The 16,629-nt window shown below is 45.2% G+C and overlaps 1 protein-coding gene across 1 annotated transcript in view; it reads left to right on the top strand.

The window, feature by feature from the left end:
* LOC306774528 (uncharacterized protein) overlaps window positions 1-10,489 on the top strand; it is a 19,923-nt gene extending 9,434 nt beyond the window's left edge. Inside the window, exons 2-6 of the mRNA XM_079264612.1 lie at window positions 1,475-1,557; window positions 1,633-1,743; window positions 8,500-8,556; window positions 10,068-10,238; window positions 10,328-10,489. Coding sequence (XP_079120738.1) covers window positions 1,483-1,557; window positions 1,633-1,743; window positions 8,500-8,556; window positions 10,068-10,238; window positions 10,328-10,435 — 522 coding nt within the window. The 5' untranslated portion in view covers window positions 1,475-1,482 and the 3' untranslated portion in view covers window positions 10,436-10,489. The remainder of the gene's footprint in view (window positions 1-1,474; window positions 1,558-1,632; window positions 1,744-8,499; window positions 8,557-10,067; window positions 10,239-10,327) is intronic.
* Window positions 10,490-16,629: the final 6,140 nt, after the last annotated feature.

The raw sequence follows: 16,629 nt of genomic DNA, 5'->3' as shown, positions 1-16,629 counted from the left end.
GACACCATTAAAAACTTGCAATCTAATTATTCAATAACAGTCCCACAACTAGTAACCACAACACTCCACAACTAACCATAAACCTCCACAACTAACCAGAATCCTTAACAACTAACCATAAACCTCCACAACTAACTACAATCCTCCACAACTAATGTGTTGTGGCTTAATGTGTCGCGTTGTGGCTTAATGTGTCGCGTTGTGGCTTAATGTGTCGTGTTGTGGCTTAATGTGTCGCGTTGTGGCTTAATGTGTCGCGTTGTGGCTTAATGTGTCGCGTTGTGGCTTAATGTGTCGCGTTGTGGCTTAATGTGTCGCGTTGTGGCTTAATGTGTCGCGTTGTGGCTTAATGTGTCGCGTTGTGGCTTAATGTGTCGCGTTGTGGCTTAATGTGTCGCGTTGTGGCTTAATGTGTCGCGTTGTGGCTTAATGTGTCGCGTTGTGGCTTAATGTGTCGCGTTGTGGCTTAATGTGTCGTGTTGTGGCTTAATGTGTCGCGTTGTGGCTTAATGTGTCGTGTTGTGGCTTAATGTGTCGTGTTGTGTCGTGTTGTGGCTTAATGTGTCGCGTTGTGGCTTAATGTGTCGCGTTGTGGCTTAATGTGTTGCGTTGTGGCTGAAGTGTCACAACACAACACCGTAGGTTGTGCCACTTGGAGCCTCGATCTGAAGCTTGGAACAAATTCCTCCAAACCACTTGACGAATGACAAACGAGACCTTACAGTCTGGGACTGGTTCCTTTTGGATGTGGTTTTTTCAAATTAAAAGTGCAGTATAACTGTGGTTTTTCTTGGGTTGTTGTAGACCAGTGGTTCCAAACTTTCTGAGCCGTAACCTCTAAGATGACATATTCAGGTGTTAAATCTGTGTGGTCTAGCACACAGACGGCCATTTTCTAGATGTAAACTGTCAGAATCCTCACTAAAAGAGGTACAAGAGGTTTTTTTTGGTGGATTATGACTATGTTAACAACTGGAACAAAGCACCCTCACTCCCAATAACATCTCTTGTAGAGATTATGCCAAATTAGCACTTTAATCTGAATAATAATTTAAGTTATGCGTTAATTTCACAGATGAATCTCTCTGCCTTAATGTTAACATTGAAAGATTGAATAAAAATACCATAAATGGTTTGATAAATGTTGGTTACAGTTTTTTGTACAATGATTTCGCAATGATTTTGGGACCTCTATGGGGGACGGGACCCCCAGTTTGGGGTGAAACTGGTTCGGTTCATTAGTGGTTGACTGCTGTGAACAGAGACAGTGGAGAGGTGATGGGAAACATGGCGTTGGCCAGGAGAGCAGACTGGAAACCGTGATATTCTGCTGATTTAGTCGGGAAGCATGGGTCCAGTTCAGCGGGACCAGAGGGACAACCAGAGACTCAAGTATCAGACGACTTGTAATCTGGCTTCTGTTTGTCGTCCCCATCTCTTCTGTTAATAAAGTTATTCAAACTTTTTCTGGTAGGCAGCAACATGGCTTCTGATGAGACTGCAGCCGGACCCCGGTTACGTCGTCTCGTCCCCTGGTTTGATCCAGAGAGCGCTGCAGTAAGATCCACCGGTTCGCCGAGCATGATGGGAATCAAACCAGCGACATTGGTTGTAAATATGCCTTGTGCATAGGTGGTGACCATCCTGCTGGGGCTGTTCCAGCTTCTTCTGTCTGCCTCGCTGGCCAAAACTGACTACAGTCTGCCTAAACTCTTCATCCTGCCCCTCATCATCGGGATCCTGGTACGTTCTTCATCACGACCCTGGGAAAGTCTCGTACTCCCAAATCGGTGATGTTAGACATCACCATGGGGGGCCCCCTCGGGGTCCTCCTGGCCTGCTTCTTGCCTTTGTGTGGGTGGGGTCACATTGGTATGATCACTCTTCTCTGAACACGTTCCACTCTGTATGTTCTGCATGTGACACAGTCACTGAGTCGTCTGCAGGTTTATTCACTAACAGCAGCTGGTTTTCTTTGTCTCCCATTGATATTTAACCTGATAGTTTATGGTGCTCTTGACACTTGTTAGTCTACTCCTCTGCAGGGGGAATAAGAATCTAAGATTGGCCTGCTTGTGTCTATGTGTGTGAATATGTAGGTACATGCGTCTATATAGGCAAATGCGTATGGGTGTATATGCGTACGTTTATGCAGATGTCTGTTTTTTCCTTCTTTCTCTTTCTATCTCTCTCTTTTTCCTCTATCTCTACGAGGTGTTTTCTTTCTTTTTCCATTTATCTTTCTGTTGCTTCTATCCTCTAACCTGGCTTCCATTAAACAATTCAACAGCCAATGAAGTCCTGATTAGTTTGAGTCAGGTGTGTTGGAGCAGGGATACATAGAAAACCTGCAGGGCTGTGGCCCTGGAGGACCAGAGCTGGACTCCCCTGTCTTAGACTCTTTCTCCATCTGTCCCTCATCAGACTCCTGCATCCTCAGCAGAAACTATTTAAATCACAGCGCCCATTAGTGGTGACATAAAGCAACAACAGCCACCTCACACTGGATGAAAATATTCCCACCTGACCTGACCTAACCAGACTTCTAACTAGGGCTGGGCGATATATCGAATATACTCGATATATCGTGGCTAGTCCCCTGTGTGAATATAGAAAATGTCTATATTCGTTATATTGGAGTATCCTGTTGTTTTTAGCTGTGGGGGGGGGTTTCCTCCCTCCTCCTCGACTCTGCACCGCTTTGCACAGAGAGTTAAAGCAAGCGCACCTCGTTACGTACATAACGTGAGCTACGTGCTACGTCATGAGAGGCAGCGTGGAGACACTTTCTCACTAAATCTGGCGACTTCTTGTGAAAAGCGACACATCTAGCAGCTTTTACAGGAGTTATTGGAGACTTTCCTGGTGTTTTGGCGACTGACTTTAAAGCGCATATTGTAAAGTTATTGTCAGAAGGAGAGTCTCTCCCCGTCCTAAAGCACTCAGTCGCTCCGGCTGCAGCTGCAGCCAGTCAGAGGAGCAGAGAGGACACCTGCACCACTCCACCTACAGTCACAATGAACAGCCAAATCCACCACTGATCCCGCTCTGGATTACAGAGTGGGACGTAAATTACAAAGTTTTTCACGTCACGCAAAAATAATTCATTCTATTTGATTACATTCACAGCCTCTGTCACTTACTCACCTCATCCACTGTGTGTGTGACACAAGCATATTTATCTAGCTCGTCATGTCTCTAGAAAGTACAGAAAGGAGTGGGAATCAAACCCTGAATTAAAAACTGGCTGAAGCCGTTTATTGGAGACGATACGAGGACATTCTGCCTGGATTATAAGACTGATTTCTACGCTAAACTCTGCGATTAAAAAAAAACACGACAACTCAAAAACATATCCATAAAGCAAAGCCTTATAATAGTTCATCATTTGAAAAGTCCCCCCAGAGCACCTATTTTCATACGTTGCATTTATTACATCATGCAAAGTCACTTTATTTTGTTTTAAAATGACATGTTTCTTCCGCTGCTTTAACTGTTCAATAAATACGGTTTTGATCAGTTTGCTTCGTTACAATTTCATCCTTTTGGCATGAATGTTTAAAATCAGCATATCTTAATGCAGTATGAATAATTATGTTTTAATGGAGACACAAAATCATCTTTCTGATGTGATTGTATGCACCAAAGCATTCATTCAAGGCTGAGGTAAATATCGAGATATATATCGTATATCGTGACATGGCATAAAAATATCGGGATATTATTAGAAGGTCATATCGCCCAGACCTATTTCTAACCACAACTAACTAGTTGTTTTAAGCCACAGTGTAACAGCAGCAGCAGTGCATGTCATGAATAAGATGAAATAATCTTTAATATCTACAGCGATATGTCGTACAAAGCTAGTGAAATGTTTTTTTTATGGGTGCAGCTTCATCAAATATTAATAAAATACAAACAGAACCCTCACAAAACAGCACACCAGATACAAAAAAAATACATATCTATCTAATAGATAGATAGATAGATAATCATCTCGCTGTATTTTTCATGCAACATAAACATCATTCTAAAGAGTAACACATTAAGATTATATTTATGAAGCAGGTTGTGTTTATCTGTTTGTTCACAACTTTATGTAAAAACCCCTGGGAAACTTCATGTTTCATGCTCCTAGTCTTACTTTGATCCCGATCAGCATCTGGATCAGGAATGTTGTGAAGGATTCTTCCTCATTGTGAGATAGAACCATTTTCACTGTATCTGCATATAACCACAATAAATGGTGAGAAAATCCAGGAGACGTTCCCAACAGGTTTTCCAAGATATGTGGATCCTGGCAACGTTCTAGATACTACCATCCAGAACAGGAACAACATTCTGGATACTACCATCCAGACCAGGAACAACGTTCTGGATACTACCATCCAGAACAGGAACAACGTTCTGGATACTACCATCCAGAACAGGAACAACATCCTGGATACTACCATCCAGAACAGGAACAACGTTCTGAATACTACCATCCAGAACGGGAACAACATTCTGGATACTCCCATCCAGAACGGGAACAACATTCTGGATACTACCATCCAGAACGGGAACAACAATCTGGATACTACCATCCAGAACAGGAACAACATTCTGGATACTACCATCCAGAACAGGAACAACGTTCTGGATACTACCATCCAGAACTGGAACAACATTCTGGATACTACCATCCAGAACAGGAACAACATTCTGGATACCACCATCCAGAACAGGAACAACTTTCTGGATACTACCATCCAGAACAGGAACAACATTCTGGATACTACCATCCAGAACAGGAACAACGTTCTGGATACCACCATCCAGAACAGGAACAACATTCTGGATACTACCATCCAGAACAGGAACAACGTTCTGGATACTACCATCCAGAACTGGAACAACATTCTGGATACCACCATCCAGAACAGGAACAACATTCTGGATACTACCATCCAGAACAGGAACAACGTTCTGGATACTACCATCCAGAACTGGAACAACATTCTGGATACTACCATCCAGAACAGGAACAACGTTCTGGATACTACCATCCAGAACAGGAACAACATTCTGGATACTACCATCCAGAACAGGAACAACGTTCTGGATACTACCATCCAGAACTGGAACAACATTCTGGATACTACCATCCAGAACAGGAACAACATTCTGGATACCACCATCCAGAACAGGAACAACATTCTGGATACTACCATCCAGAACAGGAACAACGTTCTGGATACTACCATCCAGAACTGGAACAACATTCTGGATACTACCATCCAGAACAGGAACAACATTCTGGATACCACCATCCAGAACAGGAACAACATTCTGGATACTACCATCCAGAACAGGAACAACATTCTGGATACTACCATCCAGAACAGGAACAACATCCTGGATACTACCATCCAGAACAGGAACAACGTTCTGGATACTACCATCCAGAACAGGAACAACATTCTGGATGCTACCATCCAGAACAGGAACAACATTCTGGATACTACCATCCAGAACAGGAACAACATCCAGGATACTACCATCCAGAACAGGAACAACGTTCTGGATACTACCATCCAGAACTGGAACAACATTCTGGATACTACCATCCAGAACAGGAACAACATTCTGGATACCACCATCCAGAACAGGAACAACATTCTGGATACTACCATCCAGAACAGGAACAACGTTCTGGATACTACCATCCAGAACTGGAACAACATTCTGGATACTACCATCCAGAACAGGAACAACATTCTGGATACCACCATCCAGAACAGGAACAACATTCTGGATACTACCATCCAGAACAGGAACAACATTCTGGATACTACCATCCAGAACAGGAACAACATCCTGGATACTACCATCCAGAACAGGAACAACGTTCTGGATACTACCATCCAGAACAGGAACAACATTCTGGATGCTACCATCCAGAACAGGAACAACATTCTGGATACTACCATCCAGAACAGGAACAACATCCAGGATACTACCATCCAGAACAGGAACAACATTCTGGATACTACCATCCAGAACAGGAACAACATCCAGGATACTACCATCCAGAACAGGAACAACATTCTGGATACTACCATCCAGAACAGGAACAACATCCAGGATACTACCATCCAGAACAGGAACAACATTCTGGATACTACCATCCAGAACAGGAACAACATCCAGGATACTACCATCCAGAACAGGAACAACATTCTGGATACTACCATCCAGAACAGGAACAACATTCTGGATACTACCATCCAGAACAGGAACAACAATCTGGATACTACCATCCAGAACAGGAACAACGTTCTGGATACTACCATCCAGAACTGGAACAACATTCTGGATACTACCATCCAGAACAGGAACAACATTCTGGATACTACCATCCAGAACAGGAACAACATTCTGGATACTACCATCCAGAACAGGAACAACGTTCTGGATACTACCATCCAGAACTGGAACAACGTTCTGGATACTACCATCCAGAACTGGAACAACATTCTGGATACTACCATCCAGAACAGGAACAACATTCTGGATACCACCATCCAGAACAGGAACAACATTCTGGATACCACCATCCAGAACAGGAACAACATTCTGGATACTACCATCCAGAACAGGAACAACATTCTGGATACTACCATCCAGAACAGGAACAACATCCAGGATACTACCATCCAGAACAGGAACAACATTCTGGATACTACCATCCAGAACAGGAACAACATCCAGGATACTACCATCCAGAACAGGAACAACATTCTGGATACTACCATCCAGAACAGGAACAACATCCAGGATACTACCATCCAGAACAGGAACAACATTCTGGATACTACCATCCAGAACAGGAACAACATCCAGGATACTACCATCCAGAACAGGAACAACATTCTGGATACTACCATCCAGAACAGGAACAACATTCTGGATACTACCATCCAGAACAGGAACAACATTCTGGATACTACCATCCAGAACAGGAACAACGTTCTGGATAATCCAGAACAGGAACAACATTCTGGATACTACCATCCAGAACAGGAACAACATTCTGGATACTACCATCCAGAACAGGAACAACATTCTGGATACTACCATCCAGAACAGGAACAACATCCAGGATACTACCATCCAGAACAGGAACAACATTCTGGATACTACCATCCAGAACAGGAACAACATCCAGGATACTACCATCCAGAACAGGAACAACATTCTGGATACTACCATCCAGAACAGGAACAACATTCTGGATACTACCATCCAGAACAGGAACAACATCCAGGATACTACCATCCAGAACAGGAACAACATCCAGGATACTACCATCCAGAACAGGAACAACATTCTGGATGCTACCATCCAGAACAGGAACAACATTCTGGATACTACCATCCAGAACAGGAACAACATCCAGGATACTACTATCCAGAACAGGAACAACATTCTGCATACTACCATCCAGAACAGGAACAACATCCAGGATACTACCATCCAGAACAGGAACAACATTCTGGATACTACCATCCAGAACAGGAACAACATCCAGGATACTACCATCCAGAACAGGAACAACATTCTGGATACCACCATCCAGAACAGGAACAACATCCTGGATACTACCATCCAGAACAGGAACAACATTCTGGATACTACCATCCAGAACAGGAACAACATTCTGGATACTACCATCTAGAACAGGAACAACATTCTGGATACCACCATCCAGAACAGGAACAACATTCTGGATACCACCATCCAGAACAGGAACAACATTCTGGATACCACCATCCAGAACAGGAACAACATCCTGGATACCACCATCCAGAACAGGAACAACATCCAGGATACTACCATCCAGAACAGGAACAACATTCTGGATACCACCATCCAGAACAGGAACAACATCCTGGATACTACCATCCAGAACAGGAACAACATCCAGGATACTACCATCCAGAACAGGAACAACATCCTGGATACTACCATCCAGAACAGGAACAACATTCTGGATACTACCATCTAGAACAGGAACAACATTTAATCGCTGCAAGAAAACAAGCATGCAACAAACACTACAATGTAGCCAAACAATGTGGATTTATTATCAACGATCTGGAATCTGATGGTGGATCCATACAAGATGGATGTAGTAGCAGAACATCAGCTGCTGGCTGGACGTCTGACCTCTCCGGGGTTGTATAGATTAGGTTTTGGTATTCTTGTCTTTGGTTGTATTAGATGATATTAGGAAATGTGGAACACTCCATCCAGCTGCGTAGGTGTATACGGCTACAAGGGCACCATTTTGGTCTCACATTGCTGTTTTTATGTGACCAAACAGAAAAACACATATTAAATAACCAGATTCAAATTAAGACCCCGACTAACCTCTATTAAAATAATCTAAAAAGGAATAAGGATGACAGATATGGAGGATATTATGTCAATCTGAGAAGTTTTCATCTGTTTCAGATTGTGGCAGGAGGATCCTTCACTATCGCCAACGAGAGGAACCCGAGCAGACTGCTGGTAAGTTAGCAAAGCTCATCTGATGTCCCCGTTCTGGTCCTGATGCAGGATTCCAAGAGTTCTACTGGACTTTGTTGCTGGATTTCTGCTCCCATGATGCTCCAGATGTTTGTACTGGTGAAAGGTCTGGACTGCAGCAGACCAGTTCTCCTGTTCCACCATCAGGATGTGGTCCAGTGTTGTCCTACTGGACCAGTTCTCCTGTTCCACCATCAGGATGTGGTCCAGTGTGGTCCTGCTGGACCAGTTCTCCTGTTCCACCATCAGGATGTGGTTCAGCGTGGTCCTACTGGACCAGTTCTCCTGTTCCACCATCATGTGGTTCAGCGTGGTCCTACTGGACCAGTTCTCCTGTTCCACCATCAGGATGTGGTCCAGTGTGGTCCTACTGGACCAGTTCTCCTGTTCCACCATCAGGATGTGGTTCAGCGTGGTCCTGCTGGACCAGTTCTCCTGTTCCACCATCAGGATGTGGTTCAGCGTGGTCCTACTGGACCAGTTCTCCTGTTCCACCATCAGGATGTGGTTCAGCGTGGTCCTGCTGGACCAGTTCTCCTGTTCCACCATCAGGATGTGGTTCAGCGTGGTCCTACTGGACCAGTTCTCCTGTTCCACCATCAGGATGTGGTTCAGCATGGTCCTGCTGGACCAGTTCTCCTGTTCCACCATCAGGATGTGGTTCAGCGTGGTCCTGCTGGACCAGTTCTCCTGTTCCACCATCAGGATGTGGTCCAGTGTGGTCCTACTGGACCAGTTCTCCTGTTCCACCATCAGGATGTGGTTCAGCGTGGTCCTGCTGGACCAGTTCTCCTGTTCCACCATCAGGATGTGGTTCAGCATGGTGGAAGGTCTTCCCTGAAAGAGACGTTGTCTGGATGGGAGCAGATGTTTCAGCATTGATGGAGCTTCCCAGATGTGGAAGCTGCCCACGCCATCGGCACTAATGCAACCCCATCCCATCAGAGATGCAGGCTGATAACAAGCTGGATGCTCCCTCTCCTCTTTAGTCTGCAGGACACGCCGTCCATGCTGTCCACAAACTATTCCACATCTTCATCCAGGTTTCCACTCAGAACATTTTAAATGAGCTTTGGTCCAGAGAAGACGGCGTGTTTCTGGATCCTCTTCACACATGATGGAGCTTTAACCTGCAGGTGTGGATTTCAGCCTAAACTGGGTTCACACTGGTTTCTGGAAGCTTCCTGAGTCCATGCACTGGTTTCCAGTAGAGAACCATGTTATAATGCAGAACATGACCAGCATCCAGCCTTGCCCCAGCTTACAGAGATTCCTTTGAATTCTCTGAAGGTAGCCAGTCATGATACTGACCTGTTACCATTTCACTAATTATTTGCCAAATGTTCCTCCATCAAATTGAAAATGGTAAAAATGGTAAAATGTCTCATTTTAACATCTGTTGTTTATCTTCTCCTGAGAATAAAATATGTGATCTTGGAAGCTGCAGCTTCAGGCGGATTGATGACTTCTGACTGTGGACTGCTCTTCCACAGCTCCGTGGCTGCGCCTGTAGTAACCTGCTCGGCCTGCTGGGGTCGCTGCTCGCCTTCTGCTTGTACTGCTACACCCTCAACCTTCCAAACAACCAGGAGCCTTGTTTGCCTTTTACTGAAGATCCTTACGAATACTCCCTGTATTACCACTGTCCCTTTGAGAGGCTGCCAGTCAGTTTCCCGTTACTCATTTTTCGTTTTCCACTGAGTTTTTCTCCCTGCAAACATGTAGACATGAAATGTGCTCTTGTCTCCTGCAGATTTATGTGGGGAGCATCGTCCAGCTGCTGCTGCTCTACGACTGTGGAGCCGTGGTCATGCACTGCCTCCTGTCCCTTTCCGCCATCAAAACGCTGAAAACAGACTAACACGCAGACAGCCCTCTGTATCTTTAACTCATGCTGATGATTGTATGAATAAAGTGTAATTCTCTGACTGAGTTTCTCGTGGATCCAGCATCGCAGCTGAGGCTGAAGACGGATGAATGAAAACAGTCATCAGGCCATAAATGAGCAGGAAAGCATGAAAGTGACTCACAGTTTCCAGCATGTTGTGGAATCCATGAAGCAAAGAACGGCGTGTAAAAAGAGAGGCTGTTTTCACCAGGATAGTCTCTGAGCTCACAGTTTCCATCCTGCTGCCGTTCTGGTTAAACATAAGCAGAAACAACTCCGCTGTTTTCAGGAAAATGCAGCTCTAACACTCAGATAGAAAGGAATACTTGATTTTTGCAAATAAAAAGCCAAATTAGCTGTAACTTTTAGTGTTAAGGAGTATTGACAACAGTATTGATCTTGATTTCAGTATCAAAGAAAAGTACCATAAACCCATGGTATCATGCTGACAGGAAAAATGTTGGTATCGCCCATCCTTATTAGGATCCCAGTTCGCTAAATGACCACTTGTCTTCTAGTTCTGTGTCTTTTTGTTTTGTCTTCAGCATTAAAGCAGCAGAATGATGGTCTGGATGCTGTTCTGCTGAGCACATTTACTTTACCAAGAGGAGCCTCATAGATACAATGATCCCCATGATTTTCTGGCTTTCATCATATTTTTCTATTTATTTTTTTATTTTTTTGCATAATTGTTTGTATTACAGAGTTTGTATAGTACTGCTGGAGCTGACCAGGGAGGAAAGAAAAAACGATAGAAAGAGAACCGAAAAAGAAGAGAAAACAGTTCTGTGTCCACATACCAAGCAGGAACCTCAAGTGGTTCTGAACCAGTTCTCAAGCCAGAAGCTGCAGTTCCACCTTCATCCACTTGGGGCTCCACAACAGAGCAAAGCTCCATAGACTCCCATGTTAAAAAGACCAACTTTACAGCAGAAATAAACATGTTTACAGCAGAATTAAACATGTTTACAGCATGAATTAAACATGTTTACAGCAGAAATAAACATGTTTACAGCAGGAATAAACATGTTTACAGCAGAATTAAACATGTTTACAGCAGAATTAAACATGTTTACAGCAGAAATAAACACATTTACAGCCTGGTTCAAAAATCCATTTTAGGTTTAATACATCAGGTTTACCTTCATGACAACTGTGGGGGGAATGAATGTTTTTTAAATTTTTTTTTTAACCTGCCCTGTTCAGCATCTCAGCAGACAGAACAGCAATCTGCGTGTCATATTTTTGCCAGACAGATTTGCTCTGTCAAGGGAGACATCTCATGTATATAGCTGCCCTTGATAATCTGAATATTTTTATTATTATGATAATTATTTATTTATTTATTTATTTATTTATTTTCCTTTTATCATTTTGCAATCATCGTCAGTCTTGATATGGCCGAGCTGGACCTGGCAGGGAAAGAGGAAATAAAAGAGGAAATGAAAGGAGGAAAGAGCGAGAGAGAAAAGAAAGGCGTGCTGCTGCTAAAGTTACAGTATTTGCAAAACAATATAAAGTACTGAAAAAATACAACAAGACATAAGTAGGATAGTGACAATATTAAAAAACAGACAAAAAAAAGAAAAAGAAAAGTAAAAAAAAAAGTAAATGAATGAATAAAATAACAATTACAATCCCAACCGTTATTAAACATACCTACAGAGAGTCATCAGCAACATTTAGTAGGAAGCAGATGGGAAGATGAGCGCATGTGGGCGTGCACGTGTGACTGTTCAACCTGTGATCATGCAATCAAAGATCAGCTGAGTGCTTGTAGGGGAGCACGACCACGACCCGAGGTGTAGGGGAGGAAGCCAAGGCCCCCAGGGCCCGGCAAGCCCACCGCGCACAGAGCCCGGGCAGGCAAAGCAGAGAGAGCCTCCGTCCCCCGAGCCCAGAGCAGTGGAAGCCTCCAGGCAGGCGCCACCCGGCGCCACGAGGCAGGGGCACCGGGTAGCACAGGGCGACGGCAAGCCGGCCCGGCGGGCGCCGGGTGCTGAAGCGCGGGCCGCACAGAGAGCCGGCAGCCCACAGGCCCCAGGACCACCCGTCCCCCCCGGCAGAGCCCCGGCCAAGACCCAGCAGGCCCCGCCCACCCAGAGCAAAACCATCGCGGGCCGGCGCCACCACGATACCAGGGGCGGGATCCCCAAGGACAAGGACACGTCCGTAGACCCTCCCCCCAACAACCCCTCCCCACAACCCTCCCGCTGCTTCCTATCCCCCCTCTCCAGCACCCTCCCCATCCCTCTCCCTCCCAAGCCCTACTGTCCCCAACACTCCCACCCCCCCTCCCCGCCCCACCCCTCCCCTCCATTCCACACACCCCCCTCCCTCCCTCTCACACACCTCCTCCCATTCAATCCTCCCTCTCCCTCCCAATCCCCCCCCCCCCCCCCCCCCAGCGACAGCCGGAGCCAGAGGACTGCAGGCCCCAGACCTGAACTCCCCACATTCACACACACACACACTTATGCAGCCAACCAGAGACCCTGCCAGCCCCCCCTTGCAGCCCAGGCATCGCCCAGGACAGAGGGCCCCCCGCAGCGCCCCGTCCCCAACCCCCAGGCCAGCACCAAGCCCGCTGGTGAGTGAATTTTTTTCTAACTCGCCCGTTTAAAAGTAATTTAATCTCGAAGTTCAGCATATTTAGGGGCGTGTCCTTTTGATTGACAGGTACCCGATCTCCCGCTTCAAGTCAGAAGAACGTAGAACAACCGCGGTTTTTAGCCGGTTAACAACGTGACTTAGCTTTAGCCCGCTTACCTCCGTTTGCTAGTTAGCTCCTATTAGCTTGGTTAGCTCTCAGCTACAGGTACGTCGGAGTTCGTCAGATGTCAATCATCCGCCATGACGCTCACGGCCCCCCTCTAAGCTCCACCTCTTTGCCCATATTTGTAATTTCCAGAAAAACAAAAACTTCTTGCCCTCTCTTCTGCTAGATACTAGTGCAGCGCCACCTCTGGTGGGGATGGGGAGATATTATTCTAATGGTTTGGCTGGTTTGACCAAACTGCAACGTGAAGACGATCTCACTCCGCTTGGAGACACCCCCCTACAGCTGGACCGAGTACCCAACCGGACCGAGTCTAGCAGACTGTTCTGATGGGAATGCATCATGGTGATCTCTGGAGACTTCAACAACGTCTCCCTCTCTGCAACTCTACCAACATTCCAGCAGTTTGTCAGCTGCTCCACCAGAGGAAATAAGATCCTGGATTTCTTTTATGCAAATATGAATAATGGATACAGTTATTCTGCCCTGCCTCCTTTAGGAAGATCTGACCATAATCTGGTTCTTCTTACCTCCACCTACAAGCACATCGTTCAGCAGCAACCAGTCATCACAAAGACTATCAAAATCTGGTCTGCTGAAGCTGAAGATGCTCTTAGAGGAGGCTTTGAGGCTACAGACTGGAACGTCCTCTGTGAACCTCATGGAGACGACATCAACGCCATGACTGAGTGTGTGACAGATTACATAAACTTCTGTGTGGACAGCATCGTCCCAACAAGAACAGTGAGGTGCTTCCCCAGTAACAAACCCTGGATCACCAGTGACCTGAAAAAGCTGCTGAACATCAAAAAGAAAGCCTTCAGGGATGGAGACAGGGAGTTATTGAGGGCAACACAAAAACAACTTAAAACCCAAACTAAGAAGTGCAAGGAGGACTACAGGAAGAAGTTAGAAAGTCAGCTCCAGCAGAATAACCTGAGGGATGTGTGGTCTGGAATGAAGAAGATCACTGGCTTCAAGTTAAAGGGGGACCAGCCTGATGGAGGTCTGGACAGAGCTAATGAGCTGAACATATTCTTCAACAGGTTCAGTTCACCCCCTACCTCCAGCCCAACAGACCACACACCCTCCATAAGCCCACTGCTTTCCTGTCACGCCTCCAATCTGTCACCCTGCAGCTCAGTCATGGACCAGAACACAGCTTCATCTCCCTCCACATCAGGACATCCTGAGACCTCCACCTTGTTTGTCTCCTGCAATCAGGTTAAGAAGCAACTTGAGAAACTGAACCAGAACAAGGCTGCAGGTCCAGATGGTGTCAGTCCCAGAGTTCTCAAGACCTGCTCAAAACAACTATGTCTGATTCTCCAGCACCTTTTCAACACCAGTCTGAGACAAAATAGAGTCCCAGTGCTGTGGAAAACCTCCTGCCTTGTTCCAGTGCCTAAAAAAACACAACCAGCTGAACCAAGTGACTACAGACCAGTTGTCCTGACATCTCACATCATGAAAGTCCTGGAGAGACTCTTACTGGCTCACCTCAACAAGCAAGTAAACACCTTTCAGGACCCATTCCAGTTTGCATATCGTAATGGACTTGGGGTTGAAGATGCCATCATATACCTGCTCCAGAGAGCACACTCTCATCTGGACCATTCAGGCAGCACTCTGAGGGTCATGTTCTTTCATTTCTCAGTGCTTTTAATACCATTCAGCCTGCTTTGTTATGTGAGAAGCTCCATGAATTCCAGTTGGATACCTCCACAACCACCTGGATCTATGACTACCTCACAAACAGACCCCAGTTTGTGAGACTGAAAGGTTGTGTGTCTGAGATGGAGGTCAGCAGCACTGGTGCACCACAAGGAACTGTACTCTGGCCATTCCTCTTCACTCTGTACACCTCAGACTTCCAGTCCAACTCTGAGTCCTGTCATCTGCAGAAATACTCTGATGACTCTGCAGTTGTGGGGTGTATCAGGGATGGACAAGAAGCAGAGTACAGAGAACTGGTCAGTCAGTTTGTTAAATGGTGCGGCGACAATCATCTCATATTAAATAGCAGCAAAACAAAAGAGATGATTGTTGACTTCAGGAGGAAGAAGAATAAACAAAGCACTGTTTCCATCCTGGGAGAGGAGGTGGAGGTGGTGGAGGAATACAAGTATCTTGGAGTTCAGCTGGACAACAAACTGGACTGGAAATGCAACACTGACTACATCTACAAGAAAGGTCAGAGCAGACTGTACTTCTTAAGGAAGCTGAGATGGTTTAACGTCTGCACCAAGATGTTGCATATCTTCTATAAGTCTGTTGTGGAGAGTGCAGTCAGCTTTGCAGCATCTGCTGGGGTAGTAGCATCAGAACCAGAGACTTGAAGAGAATCAACAAACTGATCCAGAAAGCTGCTTCTGTGCTTGGAGTAACTCTGGAGCCGCTAGAGCTGATTGTCCAAAGAAGAATGCTGCACAAGCTGATGAAGATGATGGAGGATTCTTCACACCCTCTCCACAACACAGTGATGAAACAACAAAGTGTGTTCAGTGAGAGGCTTCTTCAGGTCCGATGTAAGACTGAAAGATACAGAAGATCATTCCTGCCAGCAGCCATCAGCCTCCGGAACAAGACCTCCTCTAGTTATTATTATTATATACTACAATATTTCCCTTTGGGGATTAATAAAGTATTTTTCATTTAATTTATTTCATCCTAACCTTCGGCTGCAGTCGGGCTGGGATCTTCAAAGTCTTAAAGCAAGTTACAAAACTACAGACTGTTTATCTGGCACATAAACATCTTACACACTCTCACGTGAAATTAGCATTAATAAATCTTGGATGCATGTGAAAATGGTCAGAATAAACATTTCCAATTTTAAATAATAACAATATTAATTGTTCAATCGTTATTCTTAATAATAAAAAAATAACAACGATTGAACAATACAGGAACTTGATAAATGACTTATCTCAGGTTTTATGTCTATTTAAATTTACATTAATTTAGGTCTAAACGCAAACTTAAACTAAAAAAAATACTCCACATGCATGAATATTAATTACTATTGAACAGTGAACTTAACAGTGAACTTTTATTTCTTTTAGTTGTGGGGCTGATTTCCAGTCTAATCACAATGATCAGCTGTTTATAGGCCATGTCTGATAAAAACAGCCTCACGCCGAGGAGTTTGGGTTCAGGTAGGTTTAGCTGGGTTTAACCAGGTCTAGAACCGGATCTGAAAGGGTGTGCGCCTCTCTGGATGCGGCTGGAAAGCCTCCGGACGCAGGTTCGACTTTTTCCGCTGCGGTTCGTGTGGACCGTGAACGTCTCACAGGGGCTTCCCTCGGATCAGCTGAGCCCGGAATGTACCATTCCCGCGTGGAGGGGGGAGTCCACCAACAGAAGCGGCCTCTCTTTACACCGCTTT

This window comes from Telmatherina bonti, assembly GCF_933228915.1.
Source record: "Telmatherina bonti genome assembly, chromosome: 3".
Taxonomy (NCBI): Eukaryota; Metazoa; Chordata; class Actinopteri; order Atheriniformes; family Telmatherinidae; genus Telmatherina; species Telmatherina bonti.
The sequence above is the reverse complement of the archived record's forward strand: the minus strand, read 5'-3'. Positions and strand labels throughout refer to the sequence as shown.